At 43.9% G+C, this 26,320-nt stretch overlaps 1 protein-coding gene across 6 annotated transcripts in view; it reads left to right on the top strand.

Annotated features, from left to right (window-relative positions):
* LAMC2 (laminin subunit gamma 2) overlaps positions 1 to 26,320 on the top strand; it is a 61,720-nt gene that overhangs the window by 4,975 nt on the left and 30,425 nt on the right. For 3 of the 6 annotated variants that reach the window (XM_089910162.1, XM_022593316.2, XM_089910195.1), the window contains exons 2-3: positions 16,144 to 16,332; positions 23,621 to 23,756. In XM_089910162.1, coding sequence (XP_089766288.1) covers positions 16,144 to 16,332; positions 23,621 to 23,756 — 325 coding nt within the window. Of the gene's footprint in view, positions 1 to 336; positions 16,333 to 20,786; positions 25,997 to 26,320 lie in introns of those variants that run through there. The other 3 variants (XM_089910158.1, XM_089910184.1, XM_089910173.1) reach the window with 3 other exon arrangements.

The following is a 26,320-nucleotide window of genomic DNA, read 5'->3' as shown; positions in this document are numbered from 1 at the left end:
CACTGCACGGCACGCAGGATCTTAGTTCCCAGACCAGGGATCAAACCCATGCCCTCTGCAGTGCAAGCAGGGAATCTTAACCACTGGACCGCCAGGGAATTCCCAGTTTGGCTAACTTGAGTATGAAACATTGAGCAATATAGATGCAGTGGTCGTGTGCCTCTTTACATTTAATTTAGTAAATTAGTTTTACAAACATATTTAAAGTCACATAATCTGTAAAATAATAACTTAGAAGTATCCATTTGTTCACTTACATTTCATGTAGTAATTATATTCAAATTCCATCTTTAATATTCCTAAAGCCACTTTAATGCAGTTTTTTCTCTACTTCAGACCAGGTGACTTGAGACACAGCTCTATCTGAGTTGGCTTTCGCTGCTGTCGCTGGAAAGTACACCATTTCAGAACGTGAACAAGATTTTAAAATTATCCCGAAGCGCACACTGTGATCGTCACAGCATAACCATCTTGAAAGTCTTACTTATGGCGGCTTTCAGCACTCACAACTGTGGGATGATGAACAATTATGAGAATTATGTTTGATAGCTTGGCCTCTTTCTTGCTAATAAATACCTAAAACATTGATTGAGGTCATTTCAGGTTAACATGTCTTCCCCAAATAATACTTTATTTTAAAAGTATTATATAACTAACTGCTCTCATGTAATATGAGAGATTTTGAAAAGACTTAAATGTGGCCTTATATTCACCTTATATTCTAGTATGTATAGTAAATGGGAGTATAGAATTGTGTTGGAGTGTAAGCTGGAGATTCCTATGTAAGCTTAAATTGTGAGTGCCCTGAACTGGGGGCAGCCACTGGTTTAGCTCCACTGATCCAAGAAGCTGAGGATGAACGTTGATTTGTGATCAGTGTTTATGGGAAAGTCAGGAGCATGAAATTAAGATGTTGAGGCTATCCTGGGAATATTTTTCCCATTTAAGTTCTTAGTGGCTCAACTATATTGACATTTTTTTTCCTAGAGAAATTTGCAAGGACAAGACTTGAACCATCTATTACAGACCAGTGTAGAAATAGGAGCTCCTGGAATACTCTAATTTAGTCACAAATTAGACCTAGCAGATTACTGAATCATTACTGGGCTGTGTTCTAATATAACCCCCAGGTACATGATGTAATATTTGAATCACACCCAAAGCCAAAAGCTGAGTCTCCTCTGTGTCTCTGGGTGACTGTATGTCTGTGTATGTGCCTCCCCAGCTAACATGTGCTTCTTTATGTCGTGAAAGAAGAAAAGACTGGTTCTTTCTCTAACATTGATCATGTGAGGACTCCTGCAGTATCAGAGGAAAGTGGAGATCAATTGGGCAAATGTACACATATCCTGGACTTCTTCAGGCTTGTTGACCACTTACAGAAACCCAACTGTTTCTTTTCCAGGTTTTATTTTTAATACACTGTGTGAATATGGATACTCATATTCTAAAAAAAAAATTAAATGGCAACCAAATAATTTCCCACACTAACTTAAACATTAGAAAAATGATGAAATCTTCAGCTGCACTTATATGGGGTGTTTCTTACAAAAAGTTTTGCATGTTTCACCACTTTCTTCTCTTATTACAACATCATGGAACTAAATGAGAATGGCCCTTAAGGGTTCTCTACAGGAGCTTCTCCTTTTATAGTTCAGGAAGATGACACTCAGAGAGGCAAAGCAACTGTCCAAATTCTCATGGTTGGTTATAACAGAGCTGGGCTCTGGCATGCATGACCCTCATTTATAGACTGGAAAATTGAGGTACAGGAAAATGATTGCCTTGACCAGAGCCAGGCAGTTAATAACAGGATCAGATTTCAATTGCTAGTTTAATTTTCTTTAACAAGATATCCCCTTGGCTTGTTTCTCATTCTTTTTTTTTTTTTTTTTTTTTTTTTTTGGTGGTATGCGGGCCTCTCACTGTTGTGGCCTCTCCCGTTGCGGAGCACAGGCTCCGGATGCGCAGGCTCAGCGGCCATGGCTTACGGGCCTAGCCGCTCCGCAGCATGTGGGATCTTCCTGGACCGGGGCACAAACCTGTGTCCCCTGCATCGGCAGGCGGACTCTCAACCACTGCGCCACCAGGGAAGCCCGTTTCTCATTCTTTTAAAGAATATTCATTTAAATCAATTTTCATACCTGATGGAATCTTGATGTATTATATAAGAACATCCATTATGCTTCTAGATGGGACATCTCTTCAGACATCTCTATTTGTGTGAGTCAATAGAGTGGCCTTTCCTTTAAAAATGTCAGCGAACAACAGGTTAAAACCAAGCACAAACTCCAGTCCCTGGGGCCCTGATAAGAGAACAGATTTCAGACCACCAAGTTTCCTCCTCTCTTTGTTCAACTCTGTTTATAGATTATCACACAGCTTGGAATTGACCAAGTGGCTCAGGACAGTTGAGGGACAGCAATAAGCCTTTCTGCTTCACCTGTCAATGTTTCGAATTTATTTATTTATTTATTTATGGCTCTGTTGGGCTTTGTTGCTGTGCACGGGCTTTCTTTAGTTGTGGCGAGTGGGGGCTACTCTTCGTTGCGGCGCACAGGCTTCTCATTGCGGTGGCTTCTCTTGTTGTGGAGCATGGAATCTAGGCACACGGGCTTCAGTAGTTGTGGCTCATGGGCTCAGTAGTTGTGGCTTGCGAGCTCTAGAGCACAGGCTCAGTAGCTGTGGTGCACAAGTTTAGTTGCTCCGCGACATGTGGGATCTTCCCAGACCAGGGCTCGAATCCATGTCCCCTGCATTGGCAGGCGGATTCTTAACCACTGCGCCACCAGGGAAACCCCTGAATTTATTTAAGCATCGTTGTGTCCAGAGGTATTTGCTCTCTCTGCTGGAGACTATTGATATATATTTTGAAGTCTTTCAGTTTCACGGCCAGAGCATTGACCATTAAGCTTCATACACATTTACTGCTCTTTCAAATCACTACCCGTTTTGCTCTTGAATAAAGGAAACTCCTAATGTTTAAAGATCATTTCTCATTTCAATAGGCTGGTCTACTTTGTGAGAGCAGTGGATCCAACAGCATCCCGAAGCTGCCGCTCTTGCCTCATCCAGGGGGTTGTACGTGGGCCATGGTAGGAGGGGGTCTTCATGTGCTGAGGTCTGAGGGGACAGAACCCAGGCCACAGATGACCTAGCGTGGGAAATGACAGCAGAGCAGCAGCCCATTTGTCCGACTGGGATGCAGGACACGTTGCTCCCACTCCCTGCTGGAGGCTTCATGGTCCAAACTCTTCTTAGAATATTTGTTACTTCTCTTTATGGATAGATGAAAATGGCTGGGCTCCTAAAGACCATTTAATTCATTCTTCTGTCTTTAAGCAATACAATTTTAATTTATTATTTTCAAATGGAATTTTTTCAGCAATGAATCTTTAAGGAAGGTCTTATAAATGCATTCCATACTTTTTCCAACATGGTAATGTACATGGATTACCACGTTCTTTTGGCAAAACTAAGAACTCTAGTGGTGCATGGTAAGCATGCACATACCTAAATGTGTGTATCTTTGTGAAGGAATGTAGTGATAGCAAAAAATCTGTGGCTAGTCTCCTTGTACAAAAATGTCTTGTTCATAAAAGCAATGAAAGGTTTAAAGAGGAAGAATCATTAGGTAACTTTTTTTTTAAGGAGCCAACAAAACACAAATTTAAGCAATTGAAAAACCACATTTAATGTATACTCCGAAAAGCATTTCAGTACAAATCAGAATTGCCTTTTAAACTTTTCTTTACTCAGACTCGTCATACATGATTTCTTTCCTTTTGGTCCTCACTGCTTCAGGGGCCACCTCTAGCTGTCCTGGACTCTCTAATGTCCTTTACTTCAGCTGCTTCTTAAAGGGGCATATGACACCTTTTCCTGGGCCATGTAGCAAGTGCTCAAAGAACACTATGCTCTTTGATTAACAGTCAGATGTGCTTTCTGTATTGGGATGCTTTTCTTTACAGATGATCTCATGGAGATATAGAAATTTCTACCGTAGTTTCTGTGGTCAGAAGGGTGTAGGGTTACATGCGGTGATAGAATCCTCACCGCAATCACCGTTGATCACACCCTGTAGCTGACACCAGCTGTCTTGGAGTCGAGCCCTTAAAGACGCCGGGTGTAAGAGAAGGGAGCCTCTCCCGTGTCCCTTGTGTCCTAACCTTCTCTTCCCTCTCACCTTTGCTACTCAGACAAAAATTGGCATCCCCAACCTCTCTGTTAACTGGGGCTTCTTTCCCTCTCCCCACTGTCTGCCTGGGCCCTGGTGGGGTGTTAGGGAAGACATATCCAGGTGTGGTCTCCTGGTCTAGTCCCCACCAGGCTGAGTCATCCACAGTCCACGTGTGCCATTTCTAAGTCTAGGTTATAATAAAATGTGCTATGAACTCTTGATGAAAATAGGTGACTGCTTTTAAGCCAGAGTCATTCAAAAGGAAAATGTGGTGATCTGAGTTTCATTGACTCTTGATGACTTAGAGTTGAAAAGATTTGTCCGTGTTCTAGCCTTCAAAATTGCCCATGCGATTAGAACACTGACCTCTGTTGTTCCTCTCCTTAGAGCACTTCACGTCGCAGGCTAACTTGCACTGCTTGGACATTTACATGTCCAGGGAAACAAACCATCAGGCAGGATAGGGCACCGGTGGTCCTGGCTGTGCTGGCCTAAAAGACAGCTGTGAAAAATGTGAGGCAGAGAAAGGAATTCAGTTTAAAAAGTCTTAGCGAGGGACATGCCATTTCAGTTTTCTTATTCTATTTAGAAAACATATTGTGACAGACCTGAAGAATCTGAAACTGGAAGCAGTCACACATCAAACCATAAAATTCTAGATCACTTTAAATGATGAAATGTTCAGATTTTGTTTTAAATTATTTACCCAGGGGCTTTCCTGGTGGAGCAGTGGTTGGGAATCCGCCTGCCGATACAGGGGACGCGGGTACGTGCCCCGGTCCGGGAAGATCCCACATGCCGCGGAGCAACTGGGCCCGTGAGCCATGGCCGCTGAGCCTGCGTGTCTGGAGCCTGTGCTCTGCAACAAGAGAGACGGCAATAGTGAGAGGCCCGCTCACCGCGATGAAGAGTGGCCCCCTTGGGCTTCCCTGGTGGCGCAGTGGTTGAGAGTCCGCCTGCCGATGCAGGGGACACGGGTTCGTGCCGCGGTCCGGGAAGATCCCACATGCCGCGGAGCGGCTGGGCCCGTGAGGCATGGCCGCTGAGCCTGCGCATCCGGAGCCTGTGCTCCGCGGCGGGAGAGGCCACAGCAGTGAGAGGCCCGCGTACCGCAAAAAAAAATTATTTACCCAAGCTGAGAAACATATTAAGCTTTGGAAAGAAAAATCCCATGGAGGAGGTTTTAAATCTTAAAAAGTATGAGCATTTTCACCTTTTTATTATAATTTAAGAAAAATACTCATCTTATCATCCTGAGTATCTCTGATTTGGAGGTAATTTCAACAATTGCTTTTCTTCTGAAAATGAGCATCTGTCAGGTTTTTTTAGAGTATACTATTCTCACCTTTACTTTTAGTCACCATTTTCTATCTAGTTATTTACATTTGGACTTCCTAATGAAGGGCCTCATTGTACCTGACTTCCTGGAGGGCAAGTTTGCTATCTTTGAGCAGGAAAGGTTGTCAGTGTACATGAGGCCAGTTCTTTGACTCAGAGGAAGGGAATGATATCTAAATAATAATAAATTAAGATTGAATTTTTAGCATAACTTCTTTGAACAAACCAAAGGTAAGAGAATGGTTGAGGTTGGGTAGCCCCAATCCACATCTCCCCACCATGATGCTTGTCCTCTGCAGCAAGAATTTTAAGAAACAGAGGAAGTCAAGACCTAAAATGAAATATAAGTGAAATGAATGGCAGAGAGATGAGGAGGTCCCAGTGGGGAGTGTTTTGTGAAATTAGGCTGGAAAAGTAGATAGGATTAGGCCGTGAAAGTCTTTGTAGGCAATGTTAAGGAGTTCTGGTCTTTATCCTAAAAGTAAAGGAAAGGCGTCAGAGAGTTTGAAGCAGGGAGGTATTGGTAAAATTTGTATTTGGAAAGGTTTTTCTGACTACTGAGCGGAGGGAGGCAAGAGAAGTTGCAGGGGATCCAGTTATGAAGCTCTGCAGGCAAGCAGTGGCTGGGGTTTGGTGTAGAGTGGCCATAGTGGAGATAGAGTTGGGTGGACTTGAGCTATGTAGACAGTTATGTCAATAACGTTGGGAGTTGAATAGAATAGAGGCAAGCGAGAAAGATGGAGACCCTATAAGGATAGTTCCCAGCTTTCTGACTTGAAGGGCTGACAATCACAAGTTTGGTTTTAAACATGTTTTGTGTAAACAGCTTTTGAGACAATCAGCTGGAAATGTAAAGTGGATGACTGGGCATCAGGGTCTAGAGTTGAGAATGAATTCTGGGCCGGGGAAGTATCTTGGTATGTCAATACCCGTCGTGGTTATTGAAGCCCTTGTCTTGGATGAGAGAGTTCTTCAGTGAGAGGCATGGAGGTTCAGGACTGAGCCTTGAGGAGCACCAACACTTCGAGTTGGGGCAAGGAGAGGATCCCGCAAAGACTTGGATGGCGCAGGGGGTGAGGGTCATAAGCCAAGGGGAAGTACAGTACAGTACAGCATCATAGTATCCAAGGGAAGAGAGTTTCAAAAAGGAAGGAGAGAGAAAAACATTCAATGTCTCAGAAAGGGAATGCGGGACACAAAATACCAGAAATGGAACACAAGGCACACACCTTTCCTCTAAATAAAGAAGAGAATTGAGCGCTGTTTCTAAGTGGCTTATACGTGGACTCATCCACAGGAGATTACGGGCAACTTATTATCAACTTGCTGCTGTTTCACTAAATCAGTATTAGTGCACTGGGCAGCTGACATGGCGGCAAGAACAGCGAAGCTCAACGTAACAGCAGCCAGCACGCGCTGTCAGGTTCAAACATGACGATCAGATTCCTAGCTCCTGAGATAGTCCCACACAGCAGCCAAGTACACTACCTGTCAAGGCTGCCTGATCATGGCAAACTGATCTCATGGTCTCACGTCTGCCTCCTCCCCTCGCCCCTCCTCCCGCGCAGCCCTAGGCGTGCTGCCCTTTGAGATGGCAGCTCCGGGCTCACACACAGAGGACAGGCAGTCCTGGCACAGAAATAGTTCATCCGGTGAGAGCAGCAACTTGAAAGTCTCAGACAACTCCTTCTAGCAAAAGTATCACATTCCTCTCACAATTCTTTCTGTTCTCATCTCACCATGTATTTTTTGGGTACAGACATTAGTTATTTTACACCGAATGCCATATATGTAGACAATGAAAACTTTATGTATTGTGTTGAGAAAATTTCATATTGGGTCCCTAGGGTCCTGGGAGATTTCTGTAAGTTCCAGTTCTTGTTTGGCTTTTCTTAGAGTCAGACTGCCTGCTTTCCTTCCTTCTTTCCTTCCTTCCGTCCTCCCTCCCTCCCATCCTCCCTCCCTTCTTTCCTCCTTCTGTCCGTTCTTCCATCTGTCCTTCTAGCTAACCAATCCTTCCAGCCAGCCATTTATCCACCAGTTACAGTCTCAAGCCCTGTACTAGGTACTATGGGGTACAAAAGTGAGAAATGCTATAGAGGAAGTAAGTCATGTACACAAATAGTAATGACTCAGGCTCTAAAGTGATAAGTGCCAAGAGAGAGATGGGGATGAAGACCTGTGGGCATCCAGAGGGAGAAGCTCTTAAAGGGTTATCAGTAGAGACCGAACACCATCTAATTTACGTTCCTAAGATCTCTCTGGCTGCCGCGTGGGTTTAGGGAGGGTGTGAGCAGGGAGAGCCCAGGCAAAGAAAACAGCAAGCCTAAAGGCCCCAGGAGGGAAAGAACTTGGTGCATCCCAGGATTCATGGGTGCGAGGGTCTATGTGTTGGAGTCCAGTGAACAAGAGCTAGAAAGAGTACCGAGATCAAGTTGGAGAGGTCAGCAGGGCCAAACCTTCAGGGTTTTTGAGAGGAGTTTGGATTTGAAATTTTGTTTTTACTGTTATAACACTAAAAACATTGATGTTCCATCACACGAAGGTGGAAATTAGATCAGCTTGGTGAAAAGCAGAGCTGTGCTTTTCTACATTTAGAACAATAGAAAGGGGATCTGCTTGTACACAATTGACCATATGAATGCCAGATTGTTGAAACGTTCTCGTAATTGCTTGTAATGTTTCCTCTGGGGAATTTAAAATGAGGTCTTGATGAACTGCAGCCACCGATGCTGATCATACCAAGACCTTGCCCCAAGTACAACCCTAGGAAATATTTTCAGTTTCCTTTCATTCTCCGAAGGATACAGCTTGGAAACAGCCTTTGCCCCTGAGCTTCCTGTCCTGACCCGTTAGAGTTGTGTGTTTGAGCGAGGGTGGGAGTGTTAGGTGAGCCTGAGGCAGTCCACACATGTTGCTGCATTGTTTGTAGAGTTTCCAACTCCTGGATCTTCCTGCTGGTGGGGAGCGTGGGTGGTGGTGGGCAGATCGGCCTGTGTCTGGCTGCCCGGTAGGCTTTTCTAAGAAGCACCTTGAGGGTCAGTGATGGTATGCTATTATAGTTATTATGATAATAAATGCTTAAGTGCCAAAGAGGCAGTATACATCGGAGTCAGACGCAATTACCGCCCAAGCTTTACTAGACTGAAAGAAATACATGAAAATCAGTAAAATGATTCGGTTTATGCAGGGCTTGAGGTGAACTTGATGAATCTCGCTCCTTTAGCTGTGGAGATCATCCCCGCTGACAGGGCAAGGGTGTAATGAAGTAGAGTGAGGGGGTGGAGAGAGGATAAGACAAAACCTTGAAGAGATGTCCCTAATTTGGAGAGAGTACCATACAAATGAATAGTCAAGTAAGAGTAGTGGGTAGGACCTGGCTCCTATGATACAGAGTTCAGTGAAACGGGGAGAAAGATCCTGCTGCTTTTAATTCCTAGACCCTATAAGGCTTCAGGTCTATTCAGGGTCTGAGTCTGAGTTGTTTCTATATTTTCTGGTACAGTGATAGCTTAATGCCAGGTCCTGGACCCGTGCCTGTCCATGGTGAAGTGAGGAAAACAAGGATAACGTGATGAGTATGTGACAAAGCCCAGTAAATGTCAAATAAGCATATATTTAATGTCTTATTTGATGAAATAAAACATTACAACTCCCTTTATTGAAATCTTGCTGGCTCAGGGCTATAGAAATCTTGCCGGCTCAGGGCTTCCCTGGTAGCACAGTGGTTAAGAATCCACCTGCCAATGCAGGGGACACAGGTTTGAGCCCTGGTCTGGGAAAATCCCACATGCCGCGGAGCAACTAGGCCCGTGAGCCACAACTACTGAGCTTGCACTCTAGAGCCCGCGAGTCACAACTACTGAAGCCCGCTCACCTAGAGCCCGTGCTCCACAGCAAGAGAAGCTGCTGCAATGAGAAGCCCGCGCACCGCCATGAAGAGTAGCCCCGGCTCACCGCCACTAGAGAAAGCCCGCGTGCAGGCAATGAAGACCCAACACAGCCAAAAATAAAAATAAAATTAAAAAAGAAAGAAATCTCACTGGCTCACGAAGTCCCAGTGTCCAAAATGAATGAAATAAATGTATGTCTCATTGAGAACAGAAGGAAGGAGAAAAAGGAGGAAGAATCAGTTAAACAAAATCTATCAGTGAGGTCCTTTGGAGAGAAAGGGGATTTATCCAGAGAGGGAAAGGAAAATCTGCAACAAAATGACAGGTGAATAGTTTGATACATTTGTTATAGAAATAATTCATGATAATTTATTTTTTAAAAATCTATTGAAGTATAGTTGATTTACAATGTTGTGTTAATTTCTACAGTACAGCAAAGTGACTCAGTTATATGTGTATATATATATATATATTTTTTCCATTATGGTTTTTCACAGGCTATTTTTTTTTAACATCTTTATTGGAGTATAATTGCTTTACAGTTGAAAACATCGTGCCTGATAGACAAATAGCCAAAGATCATGAACAGACAGATATCAAAGTAGAGATAAAATAGTAAAGCAGCATATGGCACTTTTCAACCCTCCCTTCCTACTCACTTTACCCACCTCCAGCTACCTATTTCCTTTCACTGCTTTATGTATTTCTCCTTCACAAATATTGCTATCCACATATTCTCCCTATACTAGTTGCCTTGTTTATTTTCTTTTCCTCCAATTCGCGTGAAAACTCCATGAAGACTGGAACATCTATTTGTTTTGTCTACCTCTAAATCCCCAGTGCCTAGAACACTGCCTGGCACATAGATGCTCAATCTATATTTATTGGATGAATGGACCTTGACAAATGATTCCCAGCCGACCCAGGACATGTCCAAGACCCCCATCTTTATACTTCCATCACTTGCTTTTGTGTCAAGGCTCCCTGATGGAAACTAGACAACATATTTATAAAATTTACAGCTGACCCCAAATTTGGAAGAATAGCAAGTAGATTACAAAATAAACATGAAAAAAAATTCTAGACATAAAATTGAACAAGGCTAAACATAAGGGAAGGAAAGGATAATCAAAAGCATTTTTAGCATATCCTCTTGTCCTAAAGTGTATTATAGGTGTGTATTTAGGTCTGTGAATCTAAATAAATCATAATATAAGTTACCAAGGAAGGCTATTTTCTGGATTGGGGTTGTATGGAGAAAAGTGTCCCCTCAATTAACAGGGAAGAGAGTAACTGCTAAATATTGGTATTTGTATTTTTTTTTAACTTTTTTTTTTTTTTTGGCTGCTGCCTCACAGCACGCAAGATCCTTAGTTCCCCCACCAGGGATCGAACCCGTGCCCCCTGCAGTGGAAGCATGGAGTCTTAACCACTGGACCGCTAATGAAGTCCCTGGTATTTGTTTTTTTTTTTTCTTTTTAAAAAATTTTTTAATTTTTTGGCTGCATTGGGTCTTCGTTGCTGCACACGGGCTTTCTCTAGTTGCGGCGAGCGGGGGCTACAGTGTGCGGGCTTCTCATTGGTGGCTTCTCTTGTTGCGGAGCATGGGCTCTAGGAGCACGGGCTCTAGGCGCACGGGCTTCAGTAGTTGTGGCTTGTGGGCTCTAGAGCGCAGGCTCAGTAGTGTTGGCGCAGGGGCTTATTTGCTCCGTGGCATGTAGGATCTTCCCGGACCAGGGGTCAAACCCATGTCCCCGGCCTTGGCAGTCGGATTCTTAACCACTGCGCCACCAGTGAAGTCTGGTATGTGTAGTTTTTTGTTTTTTTTTTTTTTTTGCGGTACGCGTGCCTCTCACCGCCGTGGCCTCTCCCGCTGCGGAGCACAGGCTCTGGACGCGCAGGCCCAGCAGCCATGGCCCACGGGCCCAGCCACTCCGCAGCATGTGGGATCCTCCCAGACCGGGGCACGAACCAGTGTCCCCTGCATCAGCAGGCGGACTCTCAACCACTGCGCCACCAGGGAAGCCCCTGGTATGTGTATTTTTAAAGCATGTCCAGACATATGCGGCCATGTGGAGTCTTGAAGATGGTAGAAACACATCTAGGGGTACCCTGAAGTTTCCTGAAGTTCAAGAGAACGTTCATTCATTTGTTCATTAAAAATACCTCAAATACCTACTATGGACGGGGCACTGTGCCATACACTAGGGCTTTATATTTCCTTCTCTAAAGCATGAGATGTGTTTTCAGCCTGTTAGAATAGCAGAGCCCAGTGCAAAGAGTTGCCCTTGGACACAGCTTTATTTTTAAAAAATATTTTTTGGCCAACCTTTAAAAATCAGTAGATTTCATACCCAAAGCCAGACTTCTGTCTTTAAAAAACATAAGTGGAAATACTGATTACAATAGGCATCATTCCCATGGGGCTACCATTGGCTGGGGCTGAAGTGCTGCTTCTTCCTTTAGCCCTTTTGTCAGTGTCCCCACTGCTCCCTGTTGCCTTGCTCCTGGCCTGACAGTGCCCTTTGGCAACCAACGTGTCCTGGTAGTGACTGGGCAGAAATCAGTCACAGAATAAAAAAGGCCAGGCACAAGCTGTAGGAGGCCCACTTTATTAAGCACAGTTGTGAGAATATTCTGGAATTTGAAAAATAAAGAGTTTTTTTTTCCAGCAGTGAGAATGAATAATAATTGCTCTTAGGAAAGTTAGTCTAAATTTGGGAGATGCTTTGAGAGAGGCCATGTTTCACATGCATCAAGGACAGAAAGGATTATTCCATGCCAAAGGAGCAAACTCTCTCTCCTCAGTCTCTGGGTGTGAATGTTTGGAAGATTCGACAGTGAGCCAAGCGCAGTGCAGCTAAGTGTTGAGCTCAGCGCAGCCTGGTAACTTCAGAGTCCCACAGGCAAGGCTGGAGAGAGTTTCTTCCCGGCATTTTCACATACTGCAGGTACAGGCGGCCAATACATTCCCTAGGCCTGAGGCCCACAGGTCGCCTCACTCCAGCCTGCATAACCCTGGGCTTAAAGGGAAACCCATTTGAGAAGAGGAGGGTAGCTTAGCAATAGGTTTGTAGCCGAGTTCCAGAGTGGAGATGCTGGCTGAAGGCCTCCCTTACTGGAACTATACTGCGTCTCCATTGAAGGCTGTGAATTTAAAAGAGGAACATCAATTCTTGCATAGTAGAGCTTTAAAGGAGAAAGGACAGAAGGAGAGGGAAATGGTTAAAAAAAAGATTATAACAAGGTTATCTATTTTTAAAATAGTGCTCTAAAAATATATCATTTCCTTATGAAATTAACTACTACCAGCAAAAATTTGTTCTGAATAAAAAAGACCAATAGGGCTTCCCTGGTGGCGCAGTTGTTGAGAGTCCGCCTGACGATGCAGGGGACACGGGTTCGTGCCCCGGTCTGGGAGGAAAAAAAAACAAAGACACAATGAAAAGTTCGTAATTATTTTGAGATTGCTCCCAAAAGTCATCCGGGGTAGAGAGGGCATTGGCTCAGTGTGTGATCCCTCTGGCTGACCTCACAAGGATCTCTGGCTGGTGAATTTAGCTCCTAATTGTGCCTAATGAGGTACCTGGTAGAAATTTCACAGCACATTACAGCTGTGTGGCACATCTGTTAGAAATCCAAAGAAACAAATTGGTTACACAAACATTCTTTGGGAAAGATTCAGCTTAGCACCAGTTCTGTGAAAAAGCCCTGGGAGTTTGAGTTGAATGCAAACTTCATATGCTTTGAGTTTAATGAAAATGTTAGGCTCATCCATGGAATTATAATACCTGGTCCTGTTGTAAGCTGAGCTGTTCAAACCACACTTGAAGAACTGGAATAAATTCTGGTCATTTAAAGAAAGATAGTGAAAATTAGAGTTTGTTCCTAGGAGGGGCATCAAGAAGAAATCATGACCTGGGAAATGGTTGAAAGTCTTGGAGGTGACAGGTCTCCAGTTTAACCTGAAGAAGAAAAGACTAAAGAGGGAGATGCTCTAACTATATTCTGATACTCAAGGACTTGGCTGATGCAGTACCTTGTAAAACAGTGCCTGAAAGAAATGTCTGATGAGCACGTAAATAAATGGAGAAGAGAGTAGGTATGCCAGTGTGTGTGCGTGTGTGTGTGTGTGTGTGTGTGTGTGTGTGTTGTTTTCCAGGGAAGAACAGAACACATGGTAAAAATTACAGGAAGGGAGGCAGATTTAAAACTGCATAGAAATAATTTGTAATAACCAGTGCTGTTTAAGGAGGGATGGGACATCTTACTAGATTAGGAAGAATTCTAGAAGCGTCTGAGTAACTCTCTATGAGGGAGTTATAGAAAGAATACCTACATGCAGTGGCAAGCCAGCTCTTGGAAGCATAGGGATAATATAGAAAGGTGAGGGCATTGCAATTGGACAGACCTGGGAGCAATTACATCCTTGCCACTTAGCTGTGTGACCTTAGGTGAGACACCTACCCCCTCTAAGCATTCATTTCTTCATCTGTTGACTGGGGATAATTAAACCCATGTTAAAGTGTTACTGTGAGAATGAACTGAGCTGCTGGATGTAAAGTCCTGGCTATAGAGTGGGCTCTGGATCGATGTTCTTGACTTTGCCTAGATTAGGTGGCATCCAAAGGCGTAAGAGAGTGTTTTAGGAGCTCTTGCAAGGAAGCCACTTAGGGAAGTTCATCAGATATACTTAGTCACCTTTGCCACCTTTGTGCCTTCAGAGCTGACCCAGCCTGCACAGGGCAGCTGCTCCATACATGTTGGTACATTTGCTGGCTTTTTAAAGTCAGGACTCTGGGTAAGTCATGGCCCTGGGCACTGACAGAGACAGGCTATCACTGGGGCTGCGTGGCCAATGGAGACAGTGTGTCTGGGGGAAAGAAAGTGGGTTTTGGCATCAGACAGAGGTTCAAATCCCAACTCTCCACTGGCTCAAGTTACTTAACCTTTCCAAGCTGCATTTTTCTCATCTAAGGCAATGCCTGTCTCATGTGAGTTAGGGGTGAAATAGCACAGACGAAGGACTTGATGTTCTTTTCTCAGTGGGGTCCTTTCAACAATCCAGGGAGGCACATAATGGAGACTACATTTCTGAAAGAAGAAATAAGATTCAGAGAGTTGAAGTGATTTGCCTAAGGAATTAGTAGAACTGGTATTTGATACCATTCTTCTAACCTCAAGGCTCATCACCTTTTCCAAACCATGGCTGACACATTTTTTGAGCATCTGCTGTGTGCCAGGTACAATACTAAGGATTTCCCCTGTTACCTCATTGGTGGTTTCAGTCCCACATGGAGATGTTAGTCACTCCATGAATCTCTTTGGAACGTGCACAGGGTAAACTTTCCTAGACACTTGGGGAAAGTCATTCTTAATGGGACTATGGTTCTTTTTGACACCTGGCTTTGGGAGAGACACTTATGGCAGTGAGAGGGGAGGAAATACCTGTCCAGACAGTCATATTAGCGGCTCAAGAAAAGGGAACCCTCCTACACTGTTGGTGGGAGTGTAAATTGGTGCAGCCACTATAGAAAACAGTATGGATGTTCCTCAAAAAACTAAAAATAGAATTGCCATATGAGTCAGCAATCCCACTTCTGGGAGTATATCTGGACAAAACTATAATTTGAAAAGATACATGCACCCCTATGTTCATAGCAACACTATTTACAATAGCCAAGATGTGGAAGCAACCTAAATGTCCATGGACAGATGAATGGATAAAGAAGATGCAGTACATATACACAATGGAATATTACTCCACCATGAAAAAGAATGAAATAATGCCATTTGCAGCAACATGGATGGACCTAGAGATTATCATACTAAGTGAAGTAAGTCAGACAGAGAAAGACAAATACCATATGATATCATTTATATGTGGAATCTAAAATATGACACAAATGAACCTATCTACAAAACAGAAAACTACTCACAGACATAGAGAACAGACTATGGTTGCCAAGGTGGGTGGGGAGGGATAGACTGAGTTTGGGATTAGCAGATGCAGACTATTATATATAGAATGGATAAATAACAAGGTCCTACTGTAGAACACAGGGAACTATATTCAATATCCTGTAATAAACCAACCATAATGGAAAAGAATATGAAAAAGAATACATATATATGTATGTATAACTGAATCACTTTGCTGAACACCAGAAAATAACAGAGCATTGTAAATCAACTATACTTCAATAAAATAAATTAAAAAAAATATTTGCTCCTCAGTCTTGATCGTCCCTGGAGGGACGGATGCTAAGGGTCCTGAACAGATGACACCACCGACTCTTACACAGTCGTGCCGGAGTGCACGAGCTGGCAGTTCTGAGGTCTTCTCCAGCTCATAGACTTGTACTATGGGGTTGCACAGAATTTTAAAAATGAATTCCTTGCAAATATTTAAATCAGGACTTTTCACATAGAAACACATAATAAAGATTTGGGGTTTCTCTGGAGGAGTCGGTAACACCGTCTGGCAACACTGACCTCATGTTCTCTCGTGTTCTCCCAGGCAACACCTGACCAGCACTGCTTCCTTAGGTAAAGCGACAACTCTCTCCATCATCAGGTGGCGCATTTGACCCCCTTACCTTCTGCCGTTGAGCAGTTTGAATTCATATGTAGTACCCTGGGCATCATTTGTATTCATAATAGTAAAACGCCCGGGAGGATTGCCCCTGACTTGTTTCCTGCTGACGATGTCTTTTTTTGCCCTGACCCTAGTCTGTGATTGCAGTGGGAAGTCCAGGCAATGCGTGTTTGATGAGGAACTTCACAGACTGACAGGAAATGGATTCCGCTGCCTGCACTGCAGTGACAACACGGGTGGCGTTCACTGCCAGAGGTGCAAGGAAGGATTTTACCGCCAGAGAGACAGAGACCGCTGTTTACCCTGCAATTGTAACTCCAAAGGTAGCTGGATAAATGGGGAAAGAAAGAGGGAGGGGGGAGGGGAGAGAAAGGGGAGGTGTGAGGGGGAGGGGAGAGAATGGGGAGGGAGGGAGGGGGAGGGGAGAGAATGGGAAGGAGGGAGGGGGAGGGGAGAGAGACAGAGCAGGCCAAGAGGGAGATGTTCAATTTCTAGAACAATTGGGAAGATACTGTTCTTTTTAGCAATTTCAATCTGAAAGGAAATATGTTTTTCTTAAGCCTGGGTTATAGGAACCAGCTGTGGTCTTTAGGGTACATTAGTTTAAATTCTAGTCCCAAGAGAGACACGCGATTACTTTCCTGGCAGATAACAGTCTGTGACCTGGGAACAAAGAAGCTTGCACTCTTCCAGTGATAGTTCTTCATATCCATAACTGTCCCTTTGACCGACCTCTCAAAAAATAAGAGATTAGAAAGATCTGTTTCTGGTGGTGTGCTGGGTGCTAGCAATATGAAGTGATACTAATAGAAGAGACAGACAAATAAATAGGCAGACTAGAGTCGTTCACAGGGCTGTGAACAAGAGAAAACAGAACAACAAATAGGAAGCACCTAACAGGGTGGCTGGTTCATAGGAGAGCCTGTTTTTGTTGTTTGTTTTTTTAAAATTTATCACCCACTGCTGTATTCTCAGAACTATAGTTTTTGTGTACGCAGACGCACACATCCCGCTATATTCATCGTGGGCAGACAGTAAAGACAAGTTAGTAAATGTAAACAGGGAAAGAGAGGTAAATAAGTTGGGACTTTTTAAAACTACCTTATTTGTCTTTTATCTCCCTTGGTAGTATCTGTTTCTCCTCTTTGCCAGAAAGTGTTTAATAGCATAATATGATCAATATTAGTCTACCAAAAAGGTATAGCCTTAGTGCATGGCTATGATTTAGGGTAGTTCTGTGGAGCCGTTTCTTAGCAGCAGCTGAAAGAGTCTAAAAATGGGCAGATTTTGGCCTAGCCATGACTTGCTGGTAGAGTGTGTCAGGGAGCCTTATAGAAAACTGGGGTGACCCTGTGTTGATACAGACCCATATGCCAGCAATCATTCCCAGATTCTTCAGACTTGCTGCTATTATGTGGTTTAAGTCAGCTTTGCTCAGCTTTGTGGCTTTGACTCAGCATCCAGCATCCTTTGGGTTTAGCAGTTCTCCCTCTGAATCAAAGAATGTCGTAAAGAAAAATGATTCTACTTTAATGGGCATTTAACCTCTCTGAAGACCCTGTATCCCCTTAGGTTATGCAGCTTTGTTGTGAGTCACTGGAGTTGGGTCATCCCAGCAAAATAATCAGCGAGAATGTGATGAGAAGTATAATTGGCTCAGCTGGAAAGCCTGGCCTGAAGACAAGGTTATTAGTCTTAGAATAGACAAGGAGTGTGAAGCCTAGCAAAGAGAGATGGTAATGAAGCTTCACCACGCCATCGTTTCTTTTACACTGTGTAGTCCATTGCCCACCCAGCAACAGTGAGCCTGGCTCTTTCTTTTCTTTGGGGGAATAGATATCTCAGACTCAGGGTGAACAGCCTAGTAGGAAGCAGTGGAGCCCAGCGATGATTTATATCTTGTATGATAGCTGCCATGCATTACACACTTACTCTATACCAGGCACTTTTCTAAATGCTTTCATCCAGTAATTAATTTAATCTTCACAAATAACCCTATGAAGAGGGTGCTATTATGATTTTCATTTTACAAATGAAGTATCAGAGGCTTAGAGAGGGAAGTTATGAAACTTGAGGGCTGAGTGGCATGTTGGTGGCAGGGACTGTACCCACCATGTGCCATCTCTGGCTACATGTTAGCTGCACAGGTCACTAAATCAGTGGCACAGATTTAATTTCTTATGTGATTTCTCAGTTGCCCAACCAGCCAGGAGGTATTTTTCACTTTCAAATAGTAACTTCCCAAGGGAATTTGTTGTATATTCAATTTCAAATGCAGAATTCATCTTACCAAAAGCTACCATTCCATGCATGGCAAATGAAGCCAACAGCATTCATAATCCCGAAAGTGGTCACAGATTTTGGACATCACATCAATTTCTCCTAAATATAGCAACTAGGCTTATTTTATTTATTTATTTAATTTATTTTTTGTGTTTTGCTGTACACGGGCCTCTCACTGTTGTGGACTCTCCCGTTGCGGCGCCCAGGCTCCGGACGCGCAGGCTCAGCGGCCATGGCTCACGGGCCCAGCCGCTCCACGGCATGTGGGATCTTCCCGGACCGGGGCACGAACCCATGTCCCCTGCATCGGCAGGTGGACTCTCAACCACTGCGCCACCAGGGAAGCCCTAGGCTTATTTTTAAGTGATGATTTTGTGGGCTCAGCAACAGGGCTGAATTATCCTCAATTCTTATAACCCTGATAACGTTTTGTGGATACTTTGAAATTCACTGTGTGTGTGTGTGTGTGTGCTTTCCTCCCCGATACCTAAATTCTTGAGATCTATGTAGACATCAATGATATTGGGCTTGTTCTCTTAATTTTATTTTTTTTACATATATATGACCCAGGCAGTGGATTACTCAAGACTAAAACATTTGAGTTATTATTTAAGACATGTCTTAGATAATAATTTAATTATTATTAAATATAATGATTAAATAATAATAATAGTGTTATTTTAAAATGCAAGTGTATATATTTTTAAAGGGTTCTCAAAAGGAAGCAAGCTCTCTTGGTTTAAATTTTAAATATTAGTCATTTTAGAATACCTTCGTGAGTCCTCAGATGCATGTAGACTGTATTACGTAAGTCCTGAAAGTGCTTATTGAAACAGTAAGCTGTTCTTCATCTGTCCTTTAAACCCAATTGTTCACAGTCCCTAAGAGTAGCTCATGATGTAGGAATTGGGACAGGTATTTTTATTTTAATGAGATACTCTGAAAACCCAATGCTATTATTTTGGAAGTTTGGGAACATGAAATAAATCAATCCTATTCACAGTAAGGGCCTGTGTACGTTTCCATGTCAACTTTGCAAGGCTTGAAGGAGGCCTAGAAGATACGAGTATAAACTACTTTTTTGAGCACCTGCTATGTGTGAGATGTTGAATTAGGCCCTTCATATGTTTTATTTATTTATTTTAACATCTTTATTAGAGTATAATTGCTTTACAATGGTGTGTCAGTTTCTGTTTTATAACAAAATGAATCAGTTATACATATACATATATCCCCATATCTCTTCCCTCTTGCGTCTCCCTCCCTCTCACCCTCCTTATCCCACCCCTCTAGGTGGTCACAAAGCACCGAGCTGATCTCCCTGTGCTATGCGGCTGCTTCCCATTAGCTATCTATTTTATGTTTGGTAGTGAATATATGTCCATGCCACTGTCTCACTTCGTCCCAGCTTACCCTTCCCCCTCCCCGTATCCTCAAGTCCATTCTCTAGTAGGTCTGCATCTTTATTCCCGTCTTGCCCCTAGGTTCTTCTGACTGTTTTCTTTTCTTTTCTTTTTCTTTTTTTTTTTTTTTAGATTCCATATATATGTGTTAGCATACAGTATTTGTTTTTGTCTTTCTGACTTACTTCACTCTGTATGACAGTCTCTAGGTCCAAGGCCCTTCATATATTTTAGTTCAAAGTTTTACAACAGCTCTACAAGGTATGATTGTCCCCACTTAAAGAAGGGATGTGTGTCCCTTTGCCCAAGGACACACAGCTAATCAGTGGCAGAGCTGGTATTTGAGGTGAGAATTGTTGGACCCCAAAGCCTGGGCTCTTTTCATGTCCCCCAGCTTCTAGAACTGTATTCTCTACATAATGTCCTATGGAATATTGTGTTTCCCAAGATAATAATAGGCATTGCCTGTAAGAATGTCAAATAATGTTTGGAAACACTGGCATTAGAAAGTTAAGCAAGATTCATGCCTACTGAATGTGCTGTTATGTTGTAAATCTCTGAAAGATTTAGGACATACCATTTCCCAAACTCTTTTGAGCACAGAATGCCTATTTCCATGAGATGACTGTTAATACCCAACAGAAGACTGTTTTGTACAGTACTGTTTAGGGCTATTTGGGAAAAACCCCAAAATAAAGTACAGTCTTCTCCACTTTATAAGAATAATTTGTTGGGACTTCCCTGGCAGCACAGTGGTTAAGAATCCGCCTGCCAATGCAGGGTACACAGGTTCGATCCCTGGTCCAGGAAGATCCCGCACACCGTGGAGCAACTAAGCCCGTGCGCCACAACTACTGAGCCCATGTGCTGCGACTTCTGAAGCCCCCGCACCTAGATCTAGCCTGTGCTCCGCAACAAGAGAAGCCACCGCAATGAGAAGCCCTCACGCTGCAACAAAGCGTAGCCCCTTCTCGCCACAACTAGAGAAAGCCTGAGCTCAGCAACGAAGACCCAACGCAGCCAAAAATAAATAATATTAAAAAAAAAAAAGAATAATTTGTTTCTGAAAAACTACTGTAGGGAGAGTTTTCTTAAATTGAAAGCATAGTTTCCATTAATTTGAATGGAGAAAAACAATGTGTTTCTGGGTCCCAGATTAACACCCATTTATGTTAAAAATAATTAAATGGTATTAAAGAAGGAACATTTAATGTTACTCATCAGAGCATAAATTCAAACAAGAATTTACCTTCTGGGGCTTCCCTGGTGGCGCAGTGGTTGAGAGTCCGCCTGCCGATGCAGGGGACGTGGGTTCGTGCCTCGGTCCGGGAAGATCCCATGTGCCTTGGAGCGGCTGGGCCCGTGAGCCATGGCCACTGAGCCTGCGCGTCCAGAGCCTGTGCTCCGCAACGGGAGAGGCCATGACAGTGGGAGGCCCGCATAACACACACACACAAAAAGAATTTACCTTCTTAGACCTGTCTGCTGTTTGTCTCTAAGTGCCAACCCCAGTGGTCTTTCCTCACTCTCACCTTGTTAAATGCTCTCTTGCCTTAGATCCTGAAAACCATCCCCTCTTCCTTCTCCCTTAACTCTTCCCAGCATTCTCCTCCGTGAGACTTCTCCCTGCTCCCATCACTTTTTCCTTAATCAGTGAGGTTCCATTTCTGTCCAAGGCACCTTCCCCTCCTCTGTCTATCTGCTCCCAGAGTGACCTTACACTTGCTATGGCTTCCTGTTCTGCCTGTGGGCTGAAGGCTCCTAAGTCTTCATCTGCAGCCTCTTTCTTGAGCTCCAGATGAACAGTTTCACCAAAATTCATTGTGTCCCAAACTAAACTGGTTATCTTCTCTTGATGATTCAGTGTGTGGCTCTGTTCCTCCTCTGGCCTTCTCTGGTTTGTCAGGAGCCTCATATCTAGCAGTGCCCTCTGGGGACCTGCTGTCGTCTATGTTGATCCACTTTTCATCCAGACTCCTCTAATCTGGGCCATCATGTCAGGGGAGGATTTCTGCCCTGAGAGCCTGCTGCTCTCCTGTCGCCAAGCCATCCTGCAGTTGCTCTAGAGTTGACCTTCTAAACTGCACATCTGATCTTGTTGCCACCTGCCTGATCCTCTGAGAGCGCCCTATTATCCACAAATGGATTTGTTATCCTTCCATCAGTTCTTAATTCACCAGTAGACACGGTGAGCTAATATAAAGTGCCCAATTCAGTGTCTCACACGTAGCAGGTGCTCAAAAAATGTAGTTTATGTTATTATCACTGAGGGCCCTTTCAAGTGTTGCAAAGTTGACATGGAGACTTTCACAGACTCTAACTGTGAATGTGACTAATTTATTTCATGTTTCACCTGCGGCTATAGATACAGAGCCAATACTTTTATTGATTTGAATTGTATCCACAAGTGAATTAAAAGTTCACAGACTGGTAAGAAATTAGAAAAAAAAGGAGCTAATGGTTAGAGTTCTGTTGACTTTATAGATTATGAATGGCCTAATTATCACAGTTAGTTGGAATATAGGGATTACTTTATAATTTTGCCAACTGCTGGGAAGTTATCAAGTAGGTGAGCCACCTTCCACCTCATCTTTTGGCTTTTTCCTAACTCATTTCACAATAGCCACATCCTCTTTCTTAAGGGTTAATTAATCCAACAGATTTCTGAGCCTCTTCTTTGTGTCGGGTGCTGGGGATACAGCAGAGAACGTAAGCTGAGGTAGTCATCGGTAAGCAGGGCTAAGGACTGGGGGAGCAGCGGGATGGATATTTTAGATATGAGAGTCAGAGAAGGCTCCTCTAGGGAAGTAATATTTAATCAAGATGTAAGTGCTGAGAATGGGCCAAGGAGGGGAGGTTCTGGGGAAGGAGCATTCCAGGCTGAGGGAGAAGCAGGTGCAAATGCCCAGAGGAGAGAAGCAGTTGGCACATTCCAGGAACAGGGAGGGGAGCTGGGGAGCTGGACCTCAGTGAAGGAGAGCGGGAGATAAGCAAGAGAGGTCCAGTTTGTAGGCCGTGGTACAGAGTTTGCACTTTATTCGGCTCAGAGTGGGGACCCACTGGAAGACTTATTAAACAGACGAGTCATATGATCTGAATTCCATTTGAAAAGGAACACTCTGGCTTCTGTAGAGAGAATGGAGCATAGGGAGGCAAGGATGGGGGCGGGAAGAAGAGTGTGAGGCAGGGTTCAGGTGAGAGAAGATGGAGGCTGGAACTGGGGTGTGGAAGGGGGTGCGGTGAGGGGTGGCTGGATTCCAGAGTGGCACATTTTGTTATCCTGAGCACCTCTTGCCTTTCATCAATACGCAGTCTGCGAGGTCCCATTTTACAGAGCATGTCTATAAAAAATGAATCATAGGACAAGTACTCTAGTGCCCCAAACCAGGTAAAATGCACAGGGTCTTCACTCCTTATAAGGGGTGATGCTCCAAGGGTGAGAATTTCTGCCACCCCAGGTAGGTAGAGATGTTTTTGGTTAAGAGGCTTTTTTGTACTCTTAAAATCATACCATAAAGCACTGCCCCTTAAAAGATGGCGTTTGCCTGCAAGAGTTAAGGGAGAATGTGGCTCACTTTCTTATCCTGTCTTTGTGGAGGCCGAAGTGCTCATTCACCACTGTTCCTTCTTGAGATCTCAAGGATTTGACAAACTACTTCATGTTGAAACCAGAGTAGATATATAAATAATAATGCTTTCAGGAGTCATCTCTGTTCCTTTCCCTGAAGAAGCTATCCTTGGCTGTCAGGACGTTCCCTAGTGGGTGGATGCATACCCAGATAATGTGAAAGAATTACTAGAAGCAGCAGGTGGTGGTTATTACTTAGTATTTATTGAGCTCCCATAGGGTGACGTTTTCTTCCTAATGTTGCATAAATTAAATATTTCCTTTTCTTCTTTCCTTTTCCCTACCTTGTGGTCACAGGTTCTCTTAGCGCTCGATGTGACAATGCTGGACGATGCAGCTGTAAGCCAGGTGTGACAGGAGACAGGTGTGACCGCTGTCTGCCAGGCTTCCACACCCTCACTGAGGCTGGGTGCACCCAAGACCAGAGACTCCTGTAAGTGCCTGTCCCATCACTGTGGCTTCCGCAATTGTATCAACATTAGGGACCGCTTAACATTTACTGAGTAACTGAGTTACTGAAACACCGTGGCCTCACGTGGGCCATCTCATTGACTTCTCACAATAATCCTAAAAAATTGGGATTAGCCTTATGCTTGTGTTAAAGATAAGAAACTGAAATCGTGAGAGGATAAATAAGATGCCCTGTGTTACTGGTGAGGGTGGACTTAAAATTCAGGCTCAGAATTTTGTCTCTGGAACCTAGGGTCTTCACCCTGACAACTGCCCCTCCTTTAGATGAAGTAGGATGGAAGTAAAGAGTCCTTCAAATTTCAACCTGGAACTCGTTTCAAATAAACAGACTCAGAGTAGAAGAACTTTCTGCATCATTTTAATCCCCTTTAGCTTGAAGCATTCTCTATCCCTCCTCAACTTCCTTTTTGGAAGAAGGTGGAGCATACATTAGAAATCACATGACCAACCCACAGAGATGCAGAGCCTGGCAGGGTGTTGGGCTGGCTTAGAGGAGGGGGAGCTTGGCAGGGAAGCCATTGGCTAGAAGGCCACCCACAGAGGCATCGCCTCCCCATCGCCCATGTTTCCAACCCTTTGCCCATATGAGACCCACCCACCAGGCATGCCTGCACCATCCCCATTACCACTGGCCCAAGTTCTCTTACCATCTGGGCCTTTATGTAGATTGTTCTCTCCCAGACTTCCCTGACCCCTCCCTGGGCCCTGTCTCTCTTTTGTAAACCCTTTTTGTAAAATATGAAGTGTGTTATATCACGGCTCTGCTCCAAATTTCCATTAGCTCCTTTCCCACCTAGAATGAGATCCAAACTTCTTATCTAGGCAGGTAGGGCCCTGCAAGACCCTCCTGCCCCCTCCACCCTCAGCCTTAGGCTACTGCTCCATTTCTCACCCCCTCCCAGCCTTCCTTTGCTTCTTCAAAGGAGCCAAGCTATGTGACATCAGCCTTGGCCTAGAGCACTCTTCCCTCCCTCAGAGCCATGCAGAGCTTCACTGGCTCCATCCCCACCTTGTCTATCTCCTCACAGAGACCTTCCAGACCAGTCTCCACCCCTCCGTGTTCTGACTCTGTTGTTTTACTCCTAGAGGACAGGGCTATTTCCTGTTTCTTACTCTCCCTGGTGCTTAGCAACCAGCAGATGCTAAACACATGTTTCTCAGAGGATCCTGATAATGGTATAGAGGGACCAAGATGGGGAGGAGACTGTGGGAAGATGAAGATTGGGAAAGAGATCTTCAGGAAGCTGGTTGGGACTTGGCATCTGACTGGATGAGGAATGTGAAGGACCAGGAGTCAGATGCAGGCTTGGCAGGATTTGCTGGGGTCACGCGGCAGTCAGAGGGGGAGCAGGTCAGTAGGGAAAAGACAACAGACTTGGTTTTAGACGCATGAGATAAACACATGTGCTTATGTGCCGAACGCAGTGACAGAGACCGGTGCTTTGATGAGTCAGTCATTAGTCAAAGCTCTAGTCTGCACAAGTCAAGGAGATTGTGCCAAAATTAAATGAGGAAAATACTGATTTTTTTTCATCGAGAAAGTCTTGCAACCAAAAAAAAAAAAAGTCAGCGAAACTAGTAGCAATTTAACTCCTAGGTATACATTCAAGAGATATGAAAACATACGTATCTGCACAGAAACTTGTACACAGATGTTCACATTAGCATTATTCATAATAGCTAAAAAGTGGAAACAACCCAAATGTCCATTCCAATGAATGGATGAACAAACTGTAGTATGTTCACAAGACAGGATTTTATTCAGCCATAAAAAGAAGGAACTACTGATACATGGTACAACGTGGATGAATCTTGAAAACATATTAAGTGAAAGAAGCCAAACACAAAAGGCCACATGTTGTACCATTCCATTGATAGGAAATGTTCAGAATAGGCAAATCTACAGAGACAAAAGTTGGTCAGTGGTTGTTTAGGGCTGGAGGGAGGGAATGGGGGTGATTCCTAAAGGACACAGGGTATCTTTCTGGAGTAATAAAAGTGTTCTACACTTGGTTGTGGTGCTGGTTGCACAACTCTGAGGGTCAACTAAAACCCATTGAACTGTCTACTTTAAATGGGTGAATTACATGGTATGAATTATATGTCAATAGAAGTGTCACCAGAAGAAAGAACTAAATGAACCAAAAGCAAGTAGATGGAATCAATCACGATGAAAGCAGACACCATTGAATTAAACAATAGGTAAACAAACGATAACATTTTTTTTTCTTAATGTCAACTGACCCAAACGGTCAACCAAACTAAACTAAACAGTTTTGTGATGAATGTGGTTTACATTCTGCGGCAAACCCCTCCTCTTTTTTTTTTTTTTTTTTCTGCGGTACGCGGGCCTCTCACTGCTGCTGCCCGTCCCGTTGCGGAGCACAAGCTCCGGACGCGCAGGCTCAGCGGCCATGGCTCATGGGCCCAGCCGCTCCGCGCCACGTGGGATCTTCCCGGACCGGGGCACGAACCCGCGTCCCCTGCATCGGCAGGCGGACTCTCAACCACTGCGCCACCAGGGAA

This window comes from Delphinapterus leucas, chromosome 1, assembly GCF_059928025.1.
Source record: "Delphinapterus leucas isolate spDelLeu-1000000601 "Yukka" chromosome 1, BTC_Dleu_Yukka2, whole genome shotgun sequence".
Classification (NCBI taxonomy): domain Eukaryota; kingdom Metazoa; phylum Chordata; class Mammalia; order Artiodactyla; family Monodontidae; genus Delphinapterus; species Delphinapterus leucas.
The sequence above is the reverse complement of the archived record's forward strand: the minus strand, read 5'-3'. Positions and strand labels throughout refer to the sequence as shown.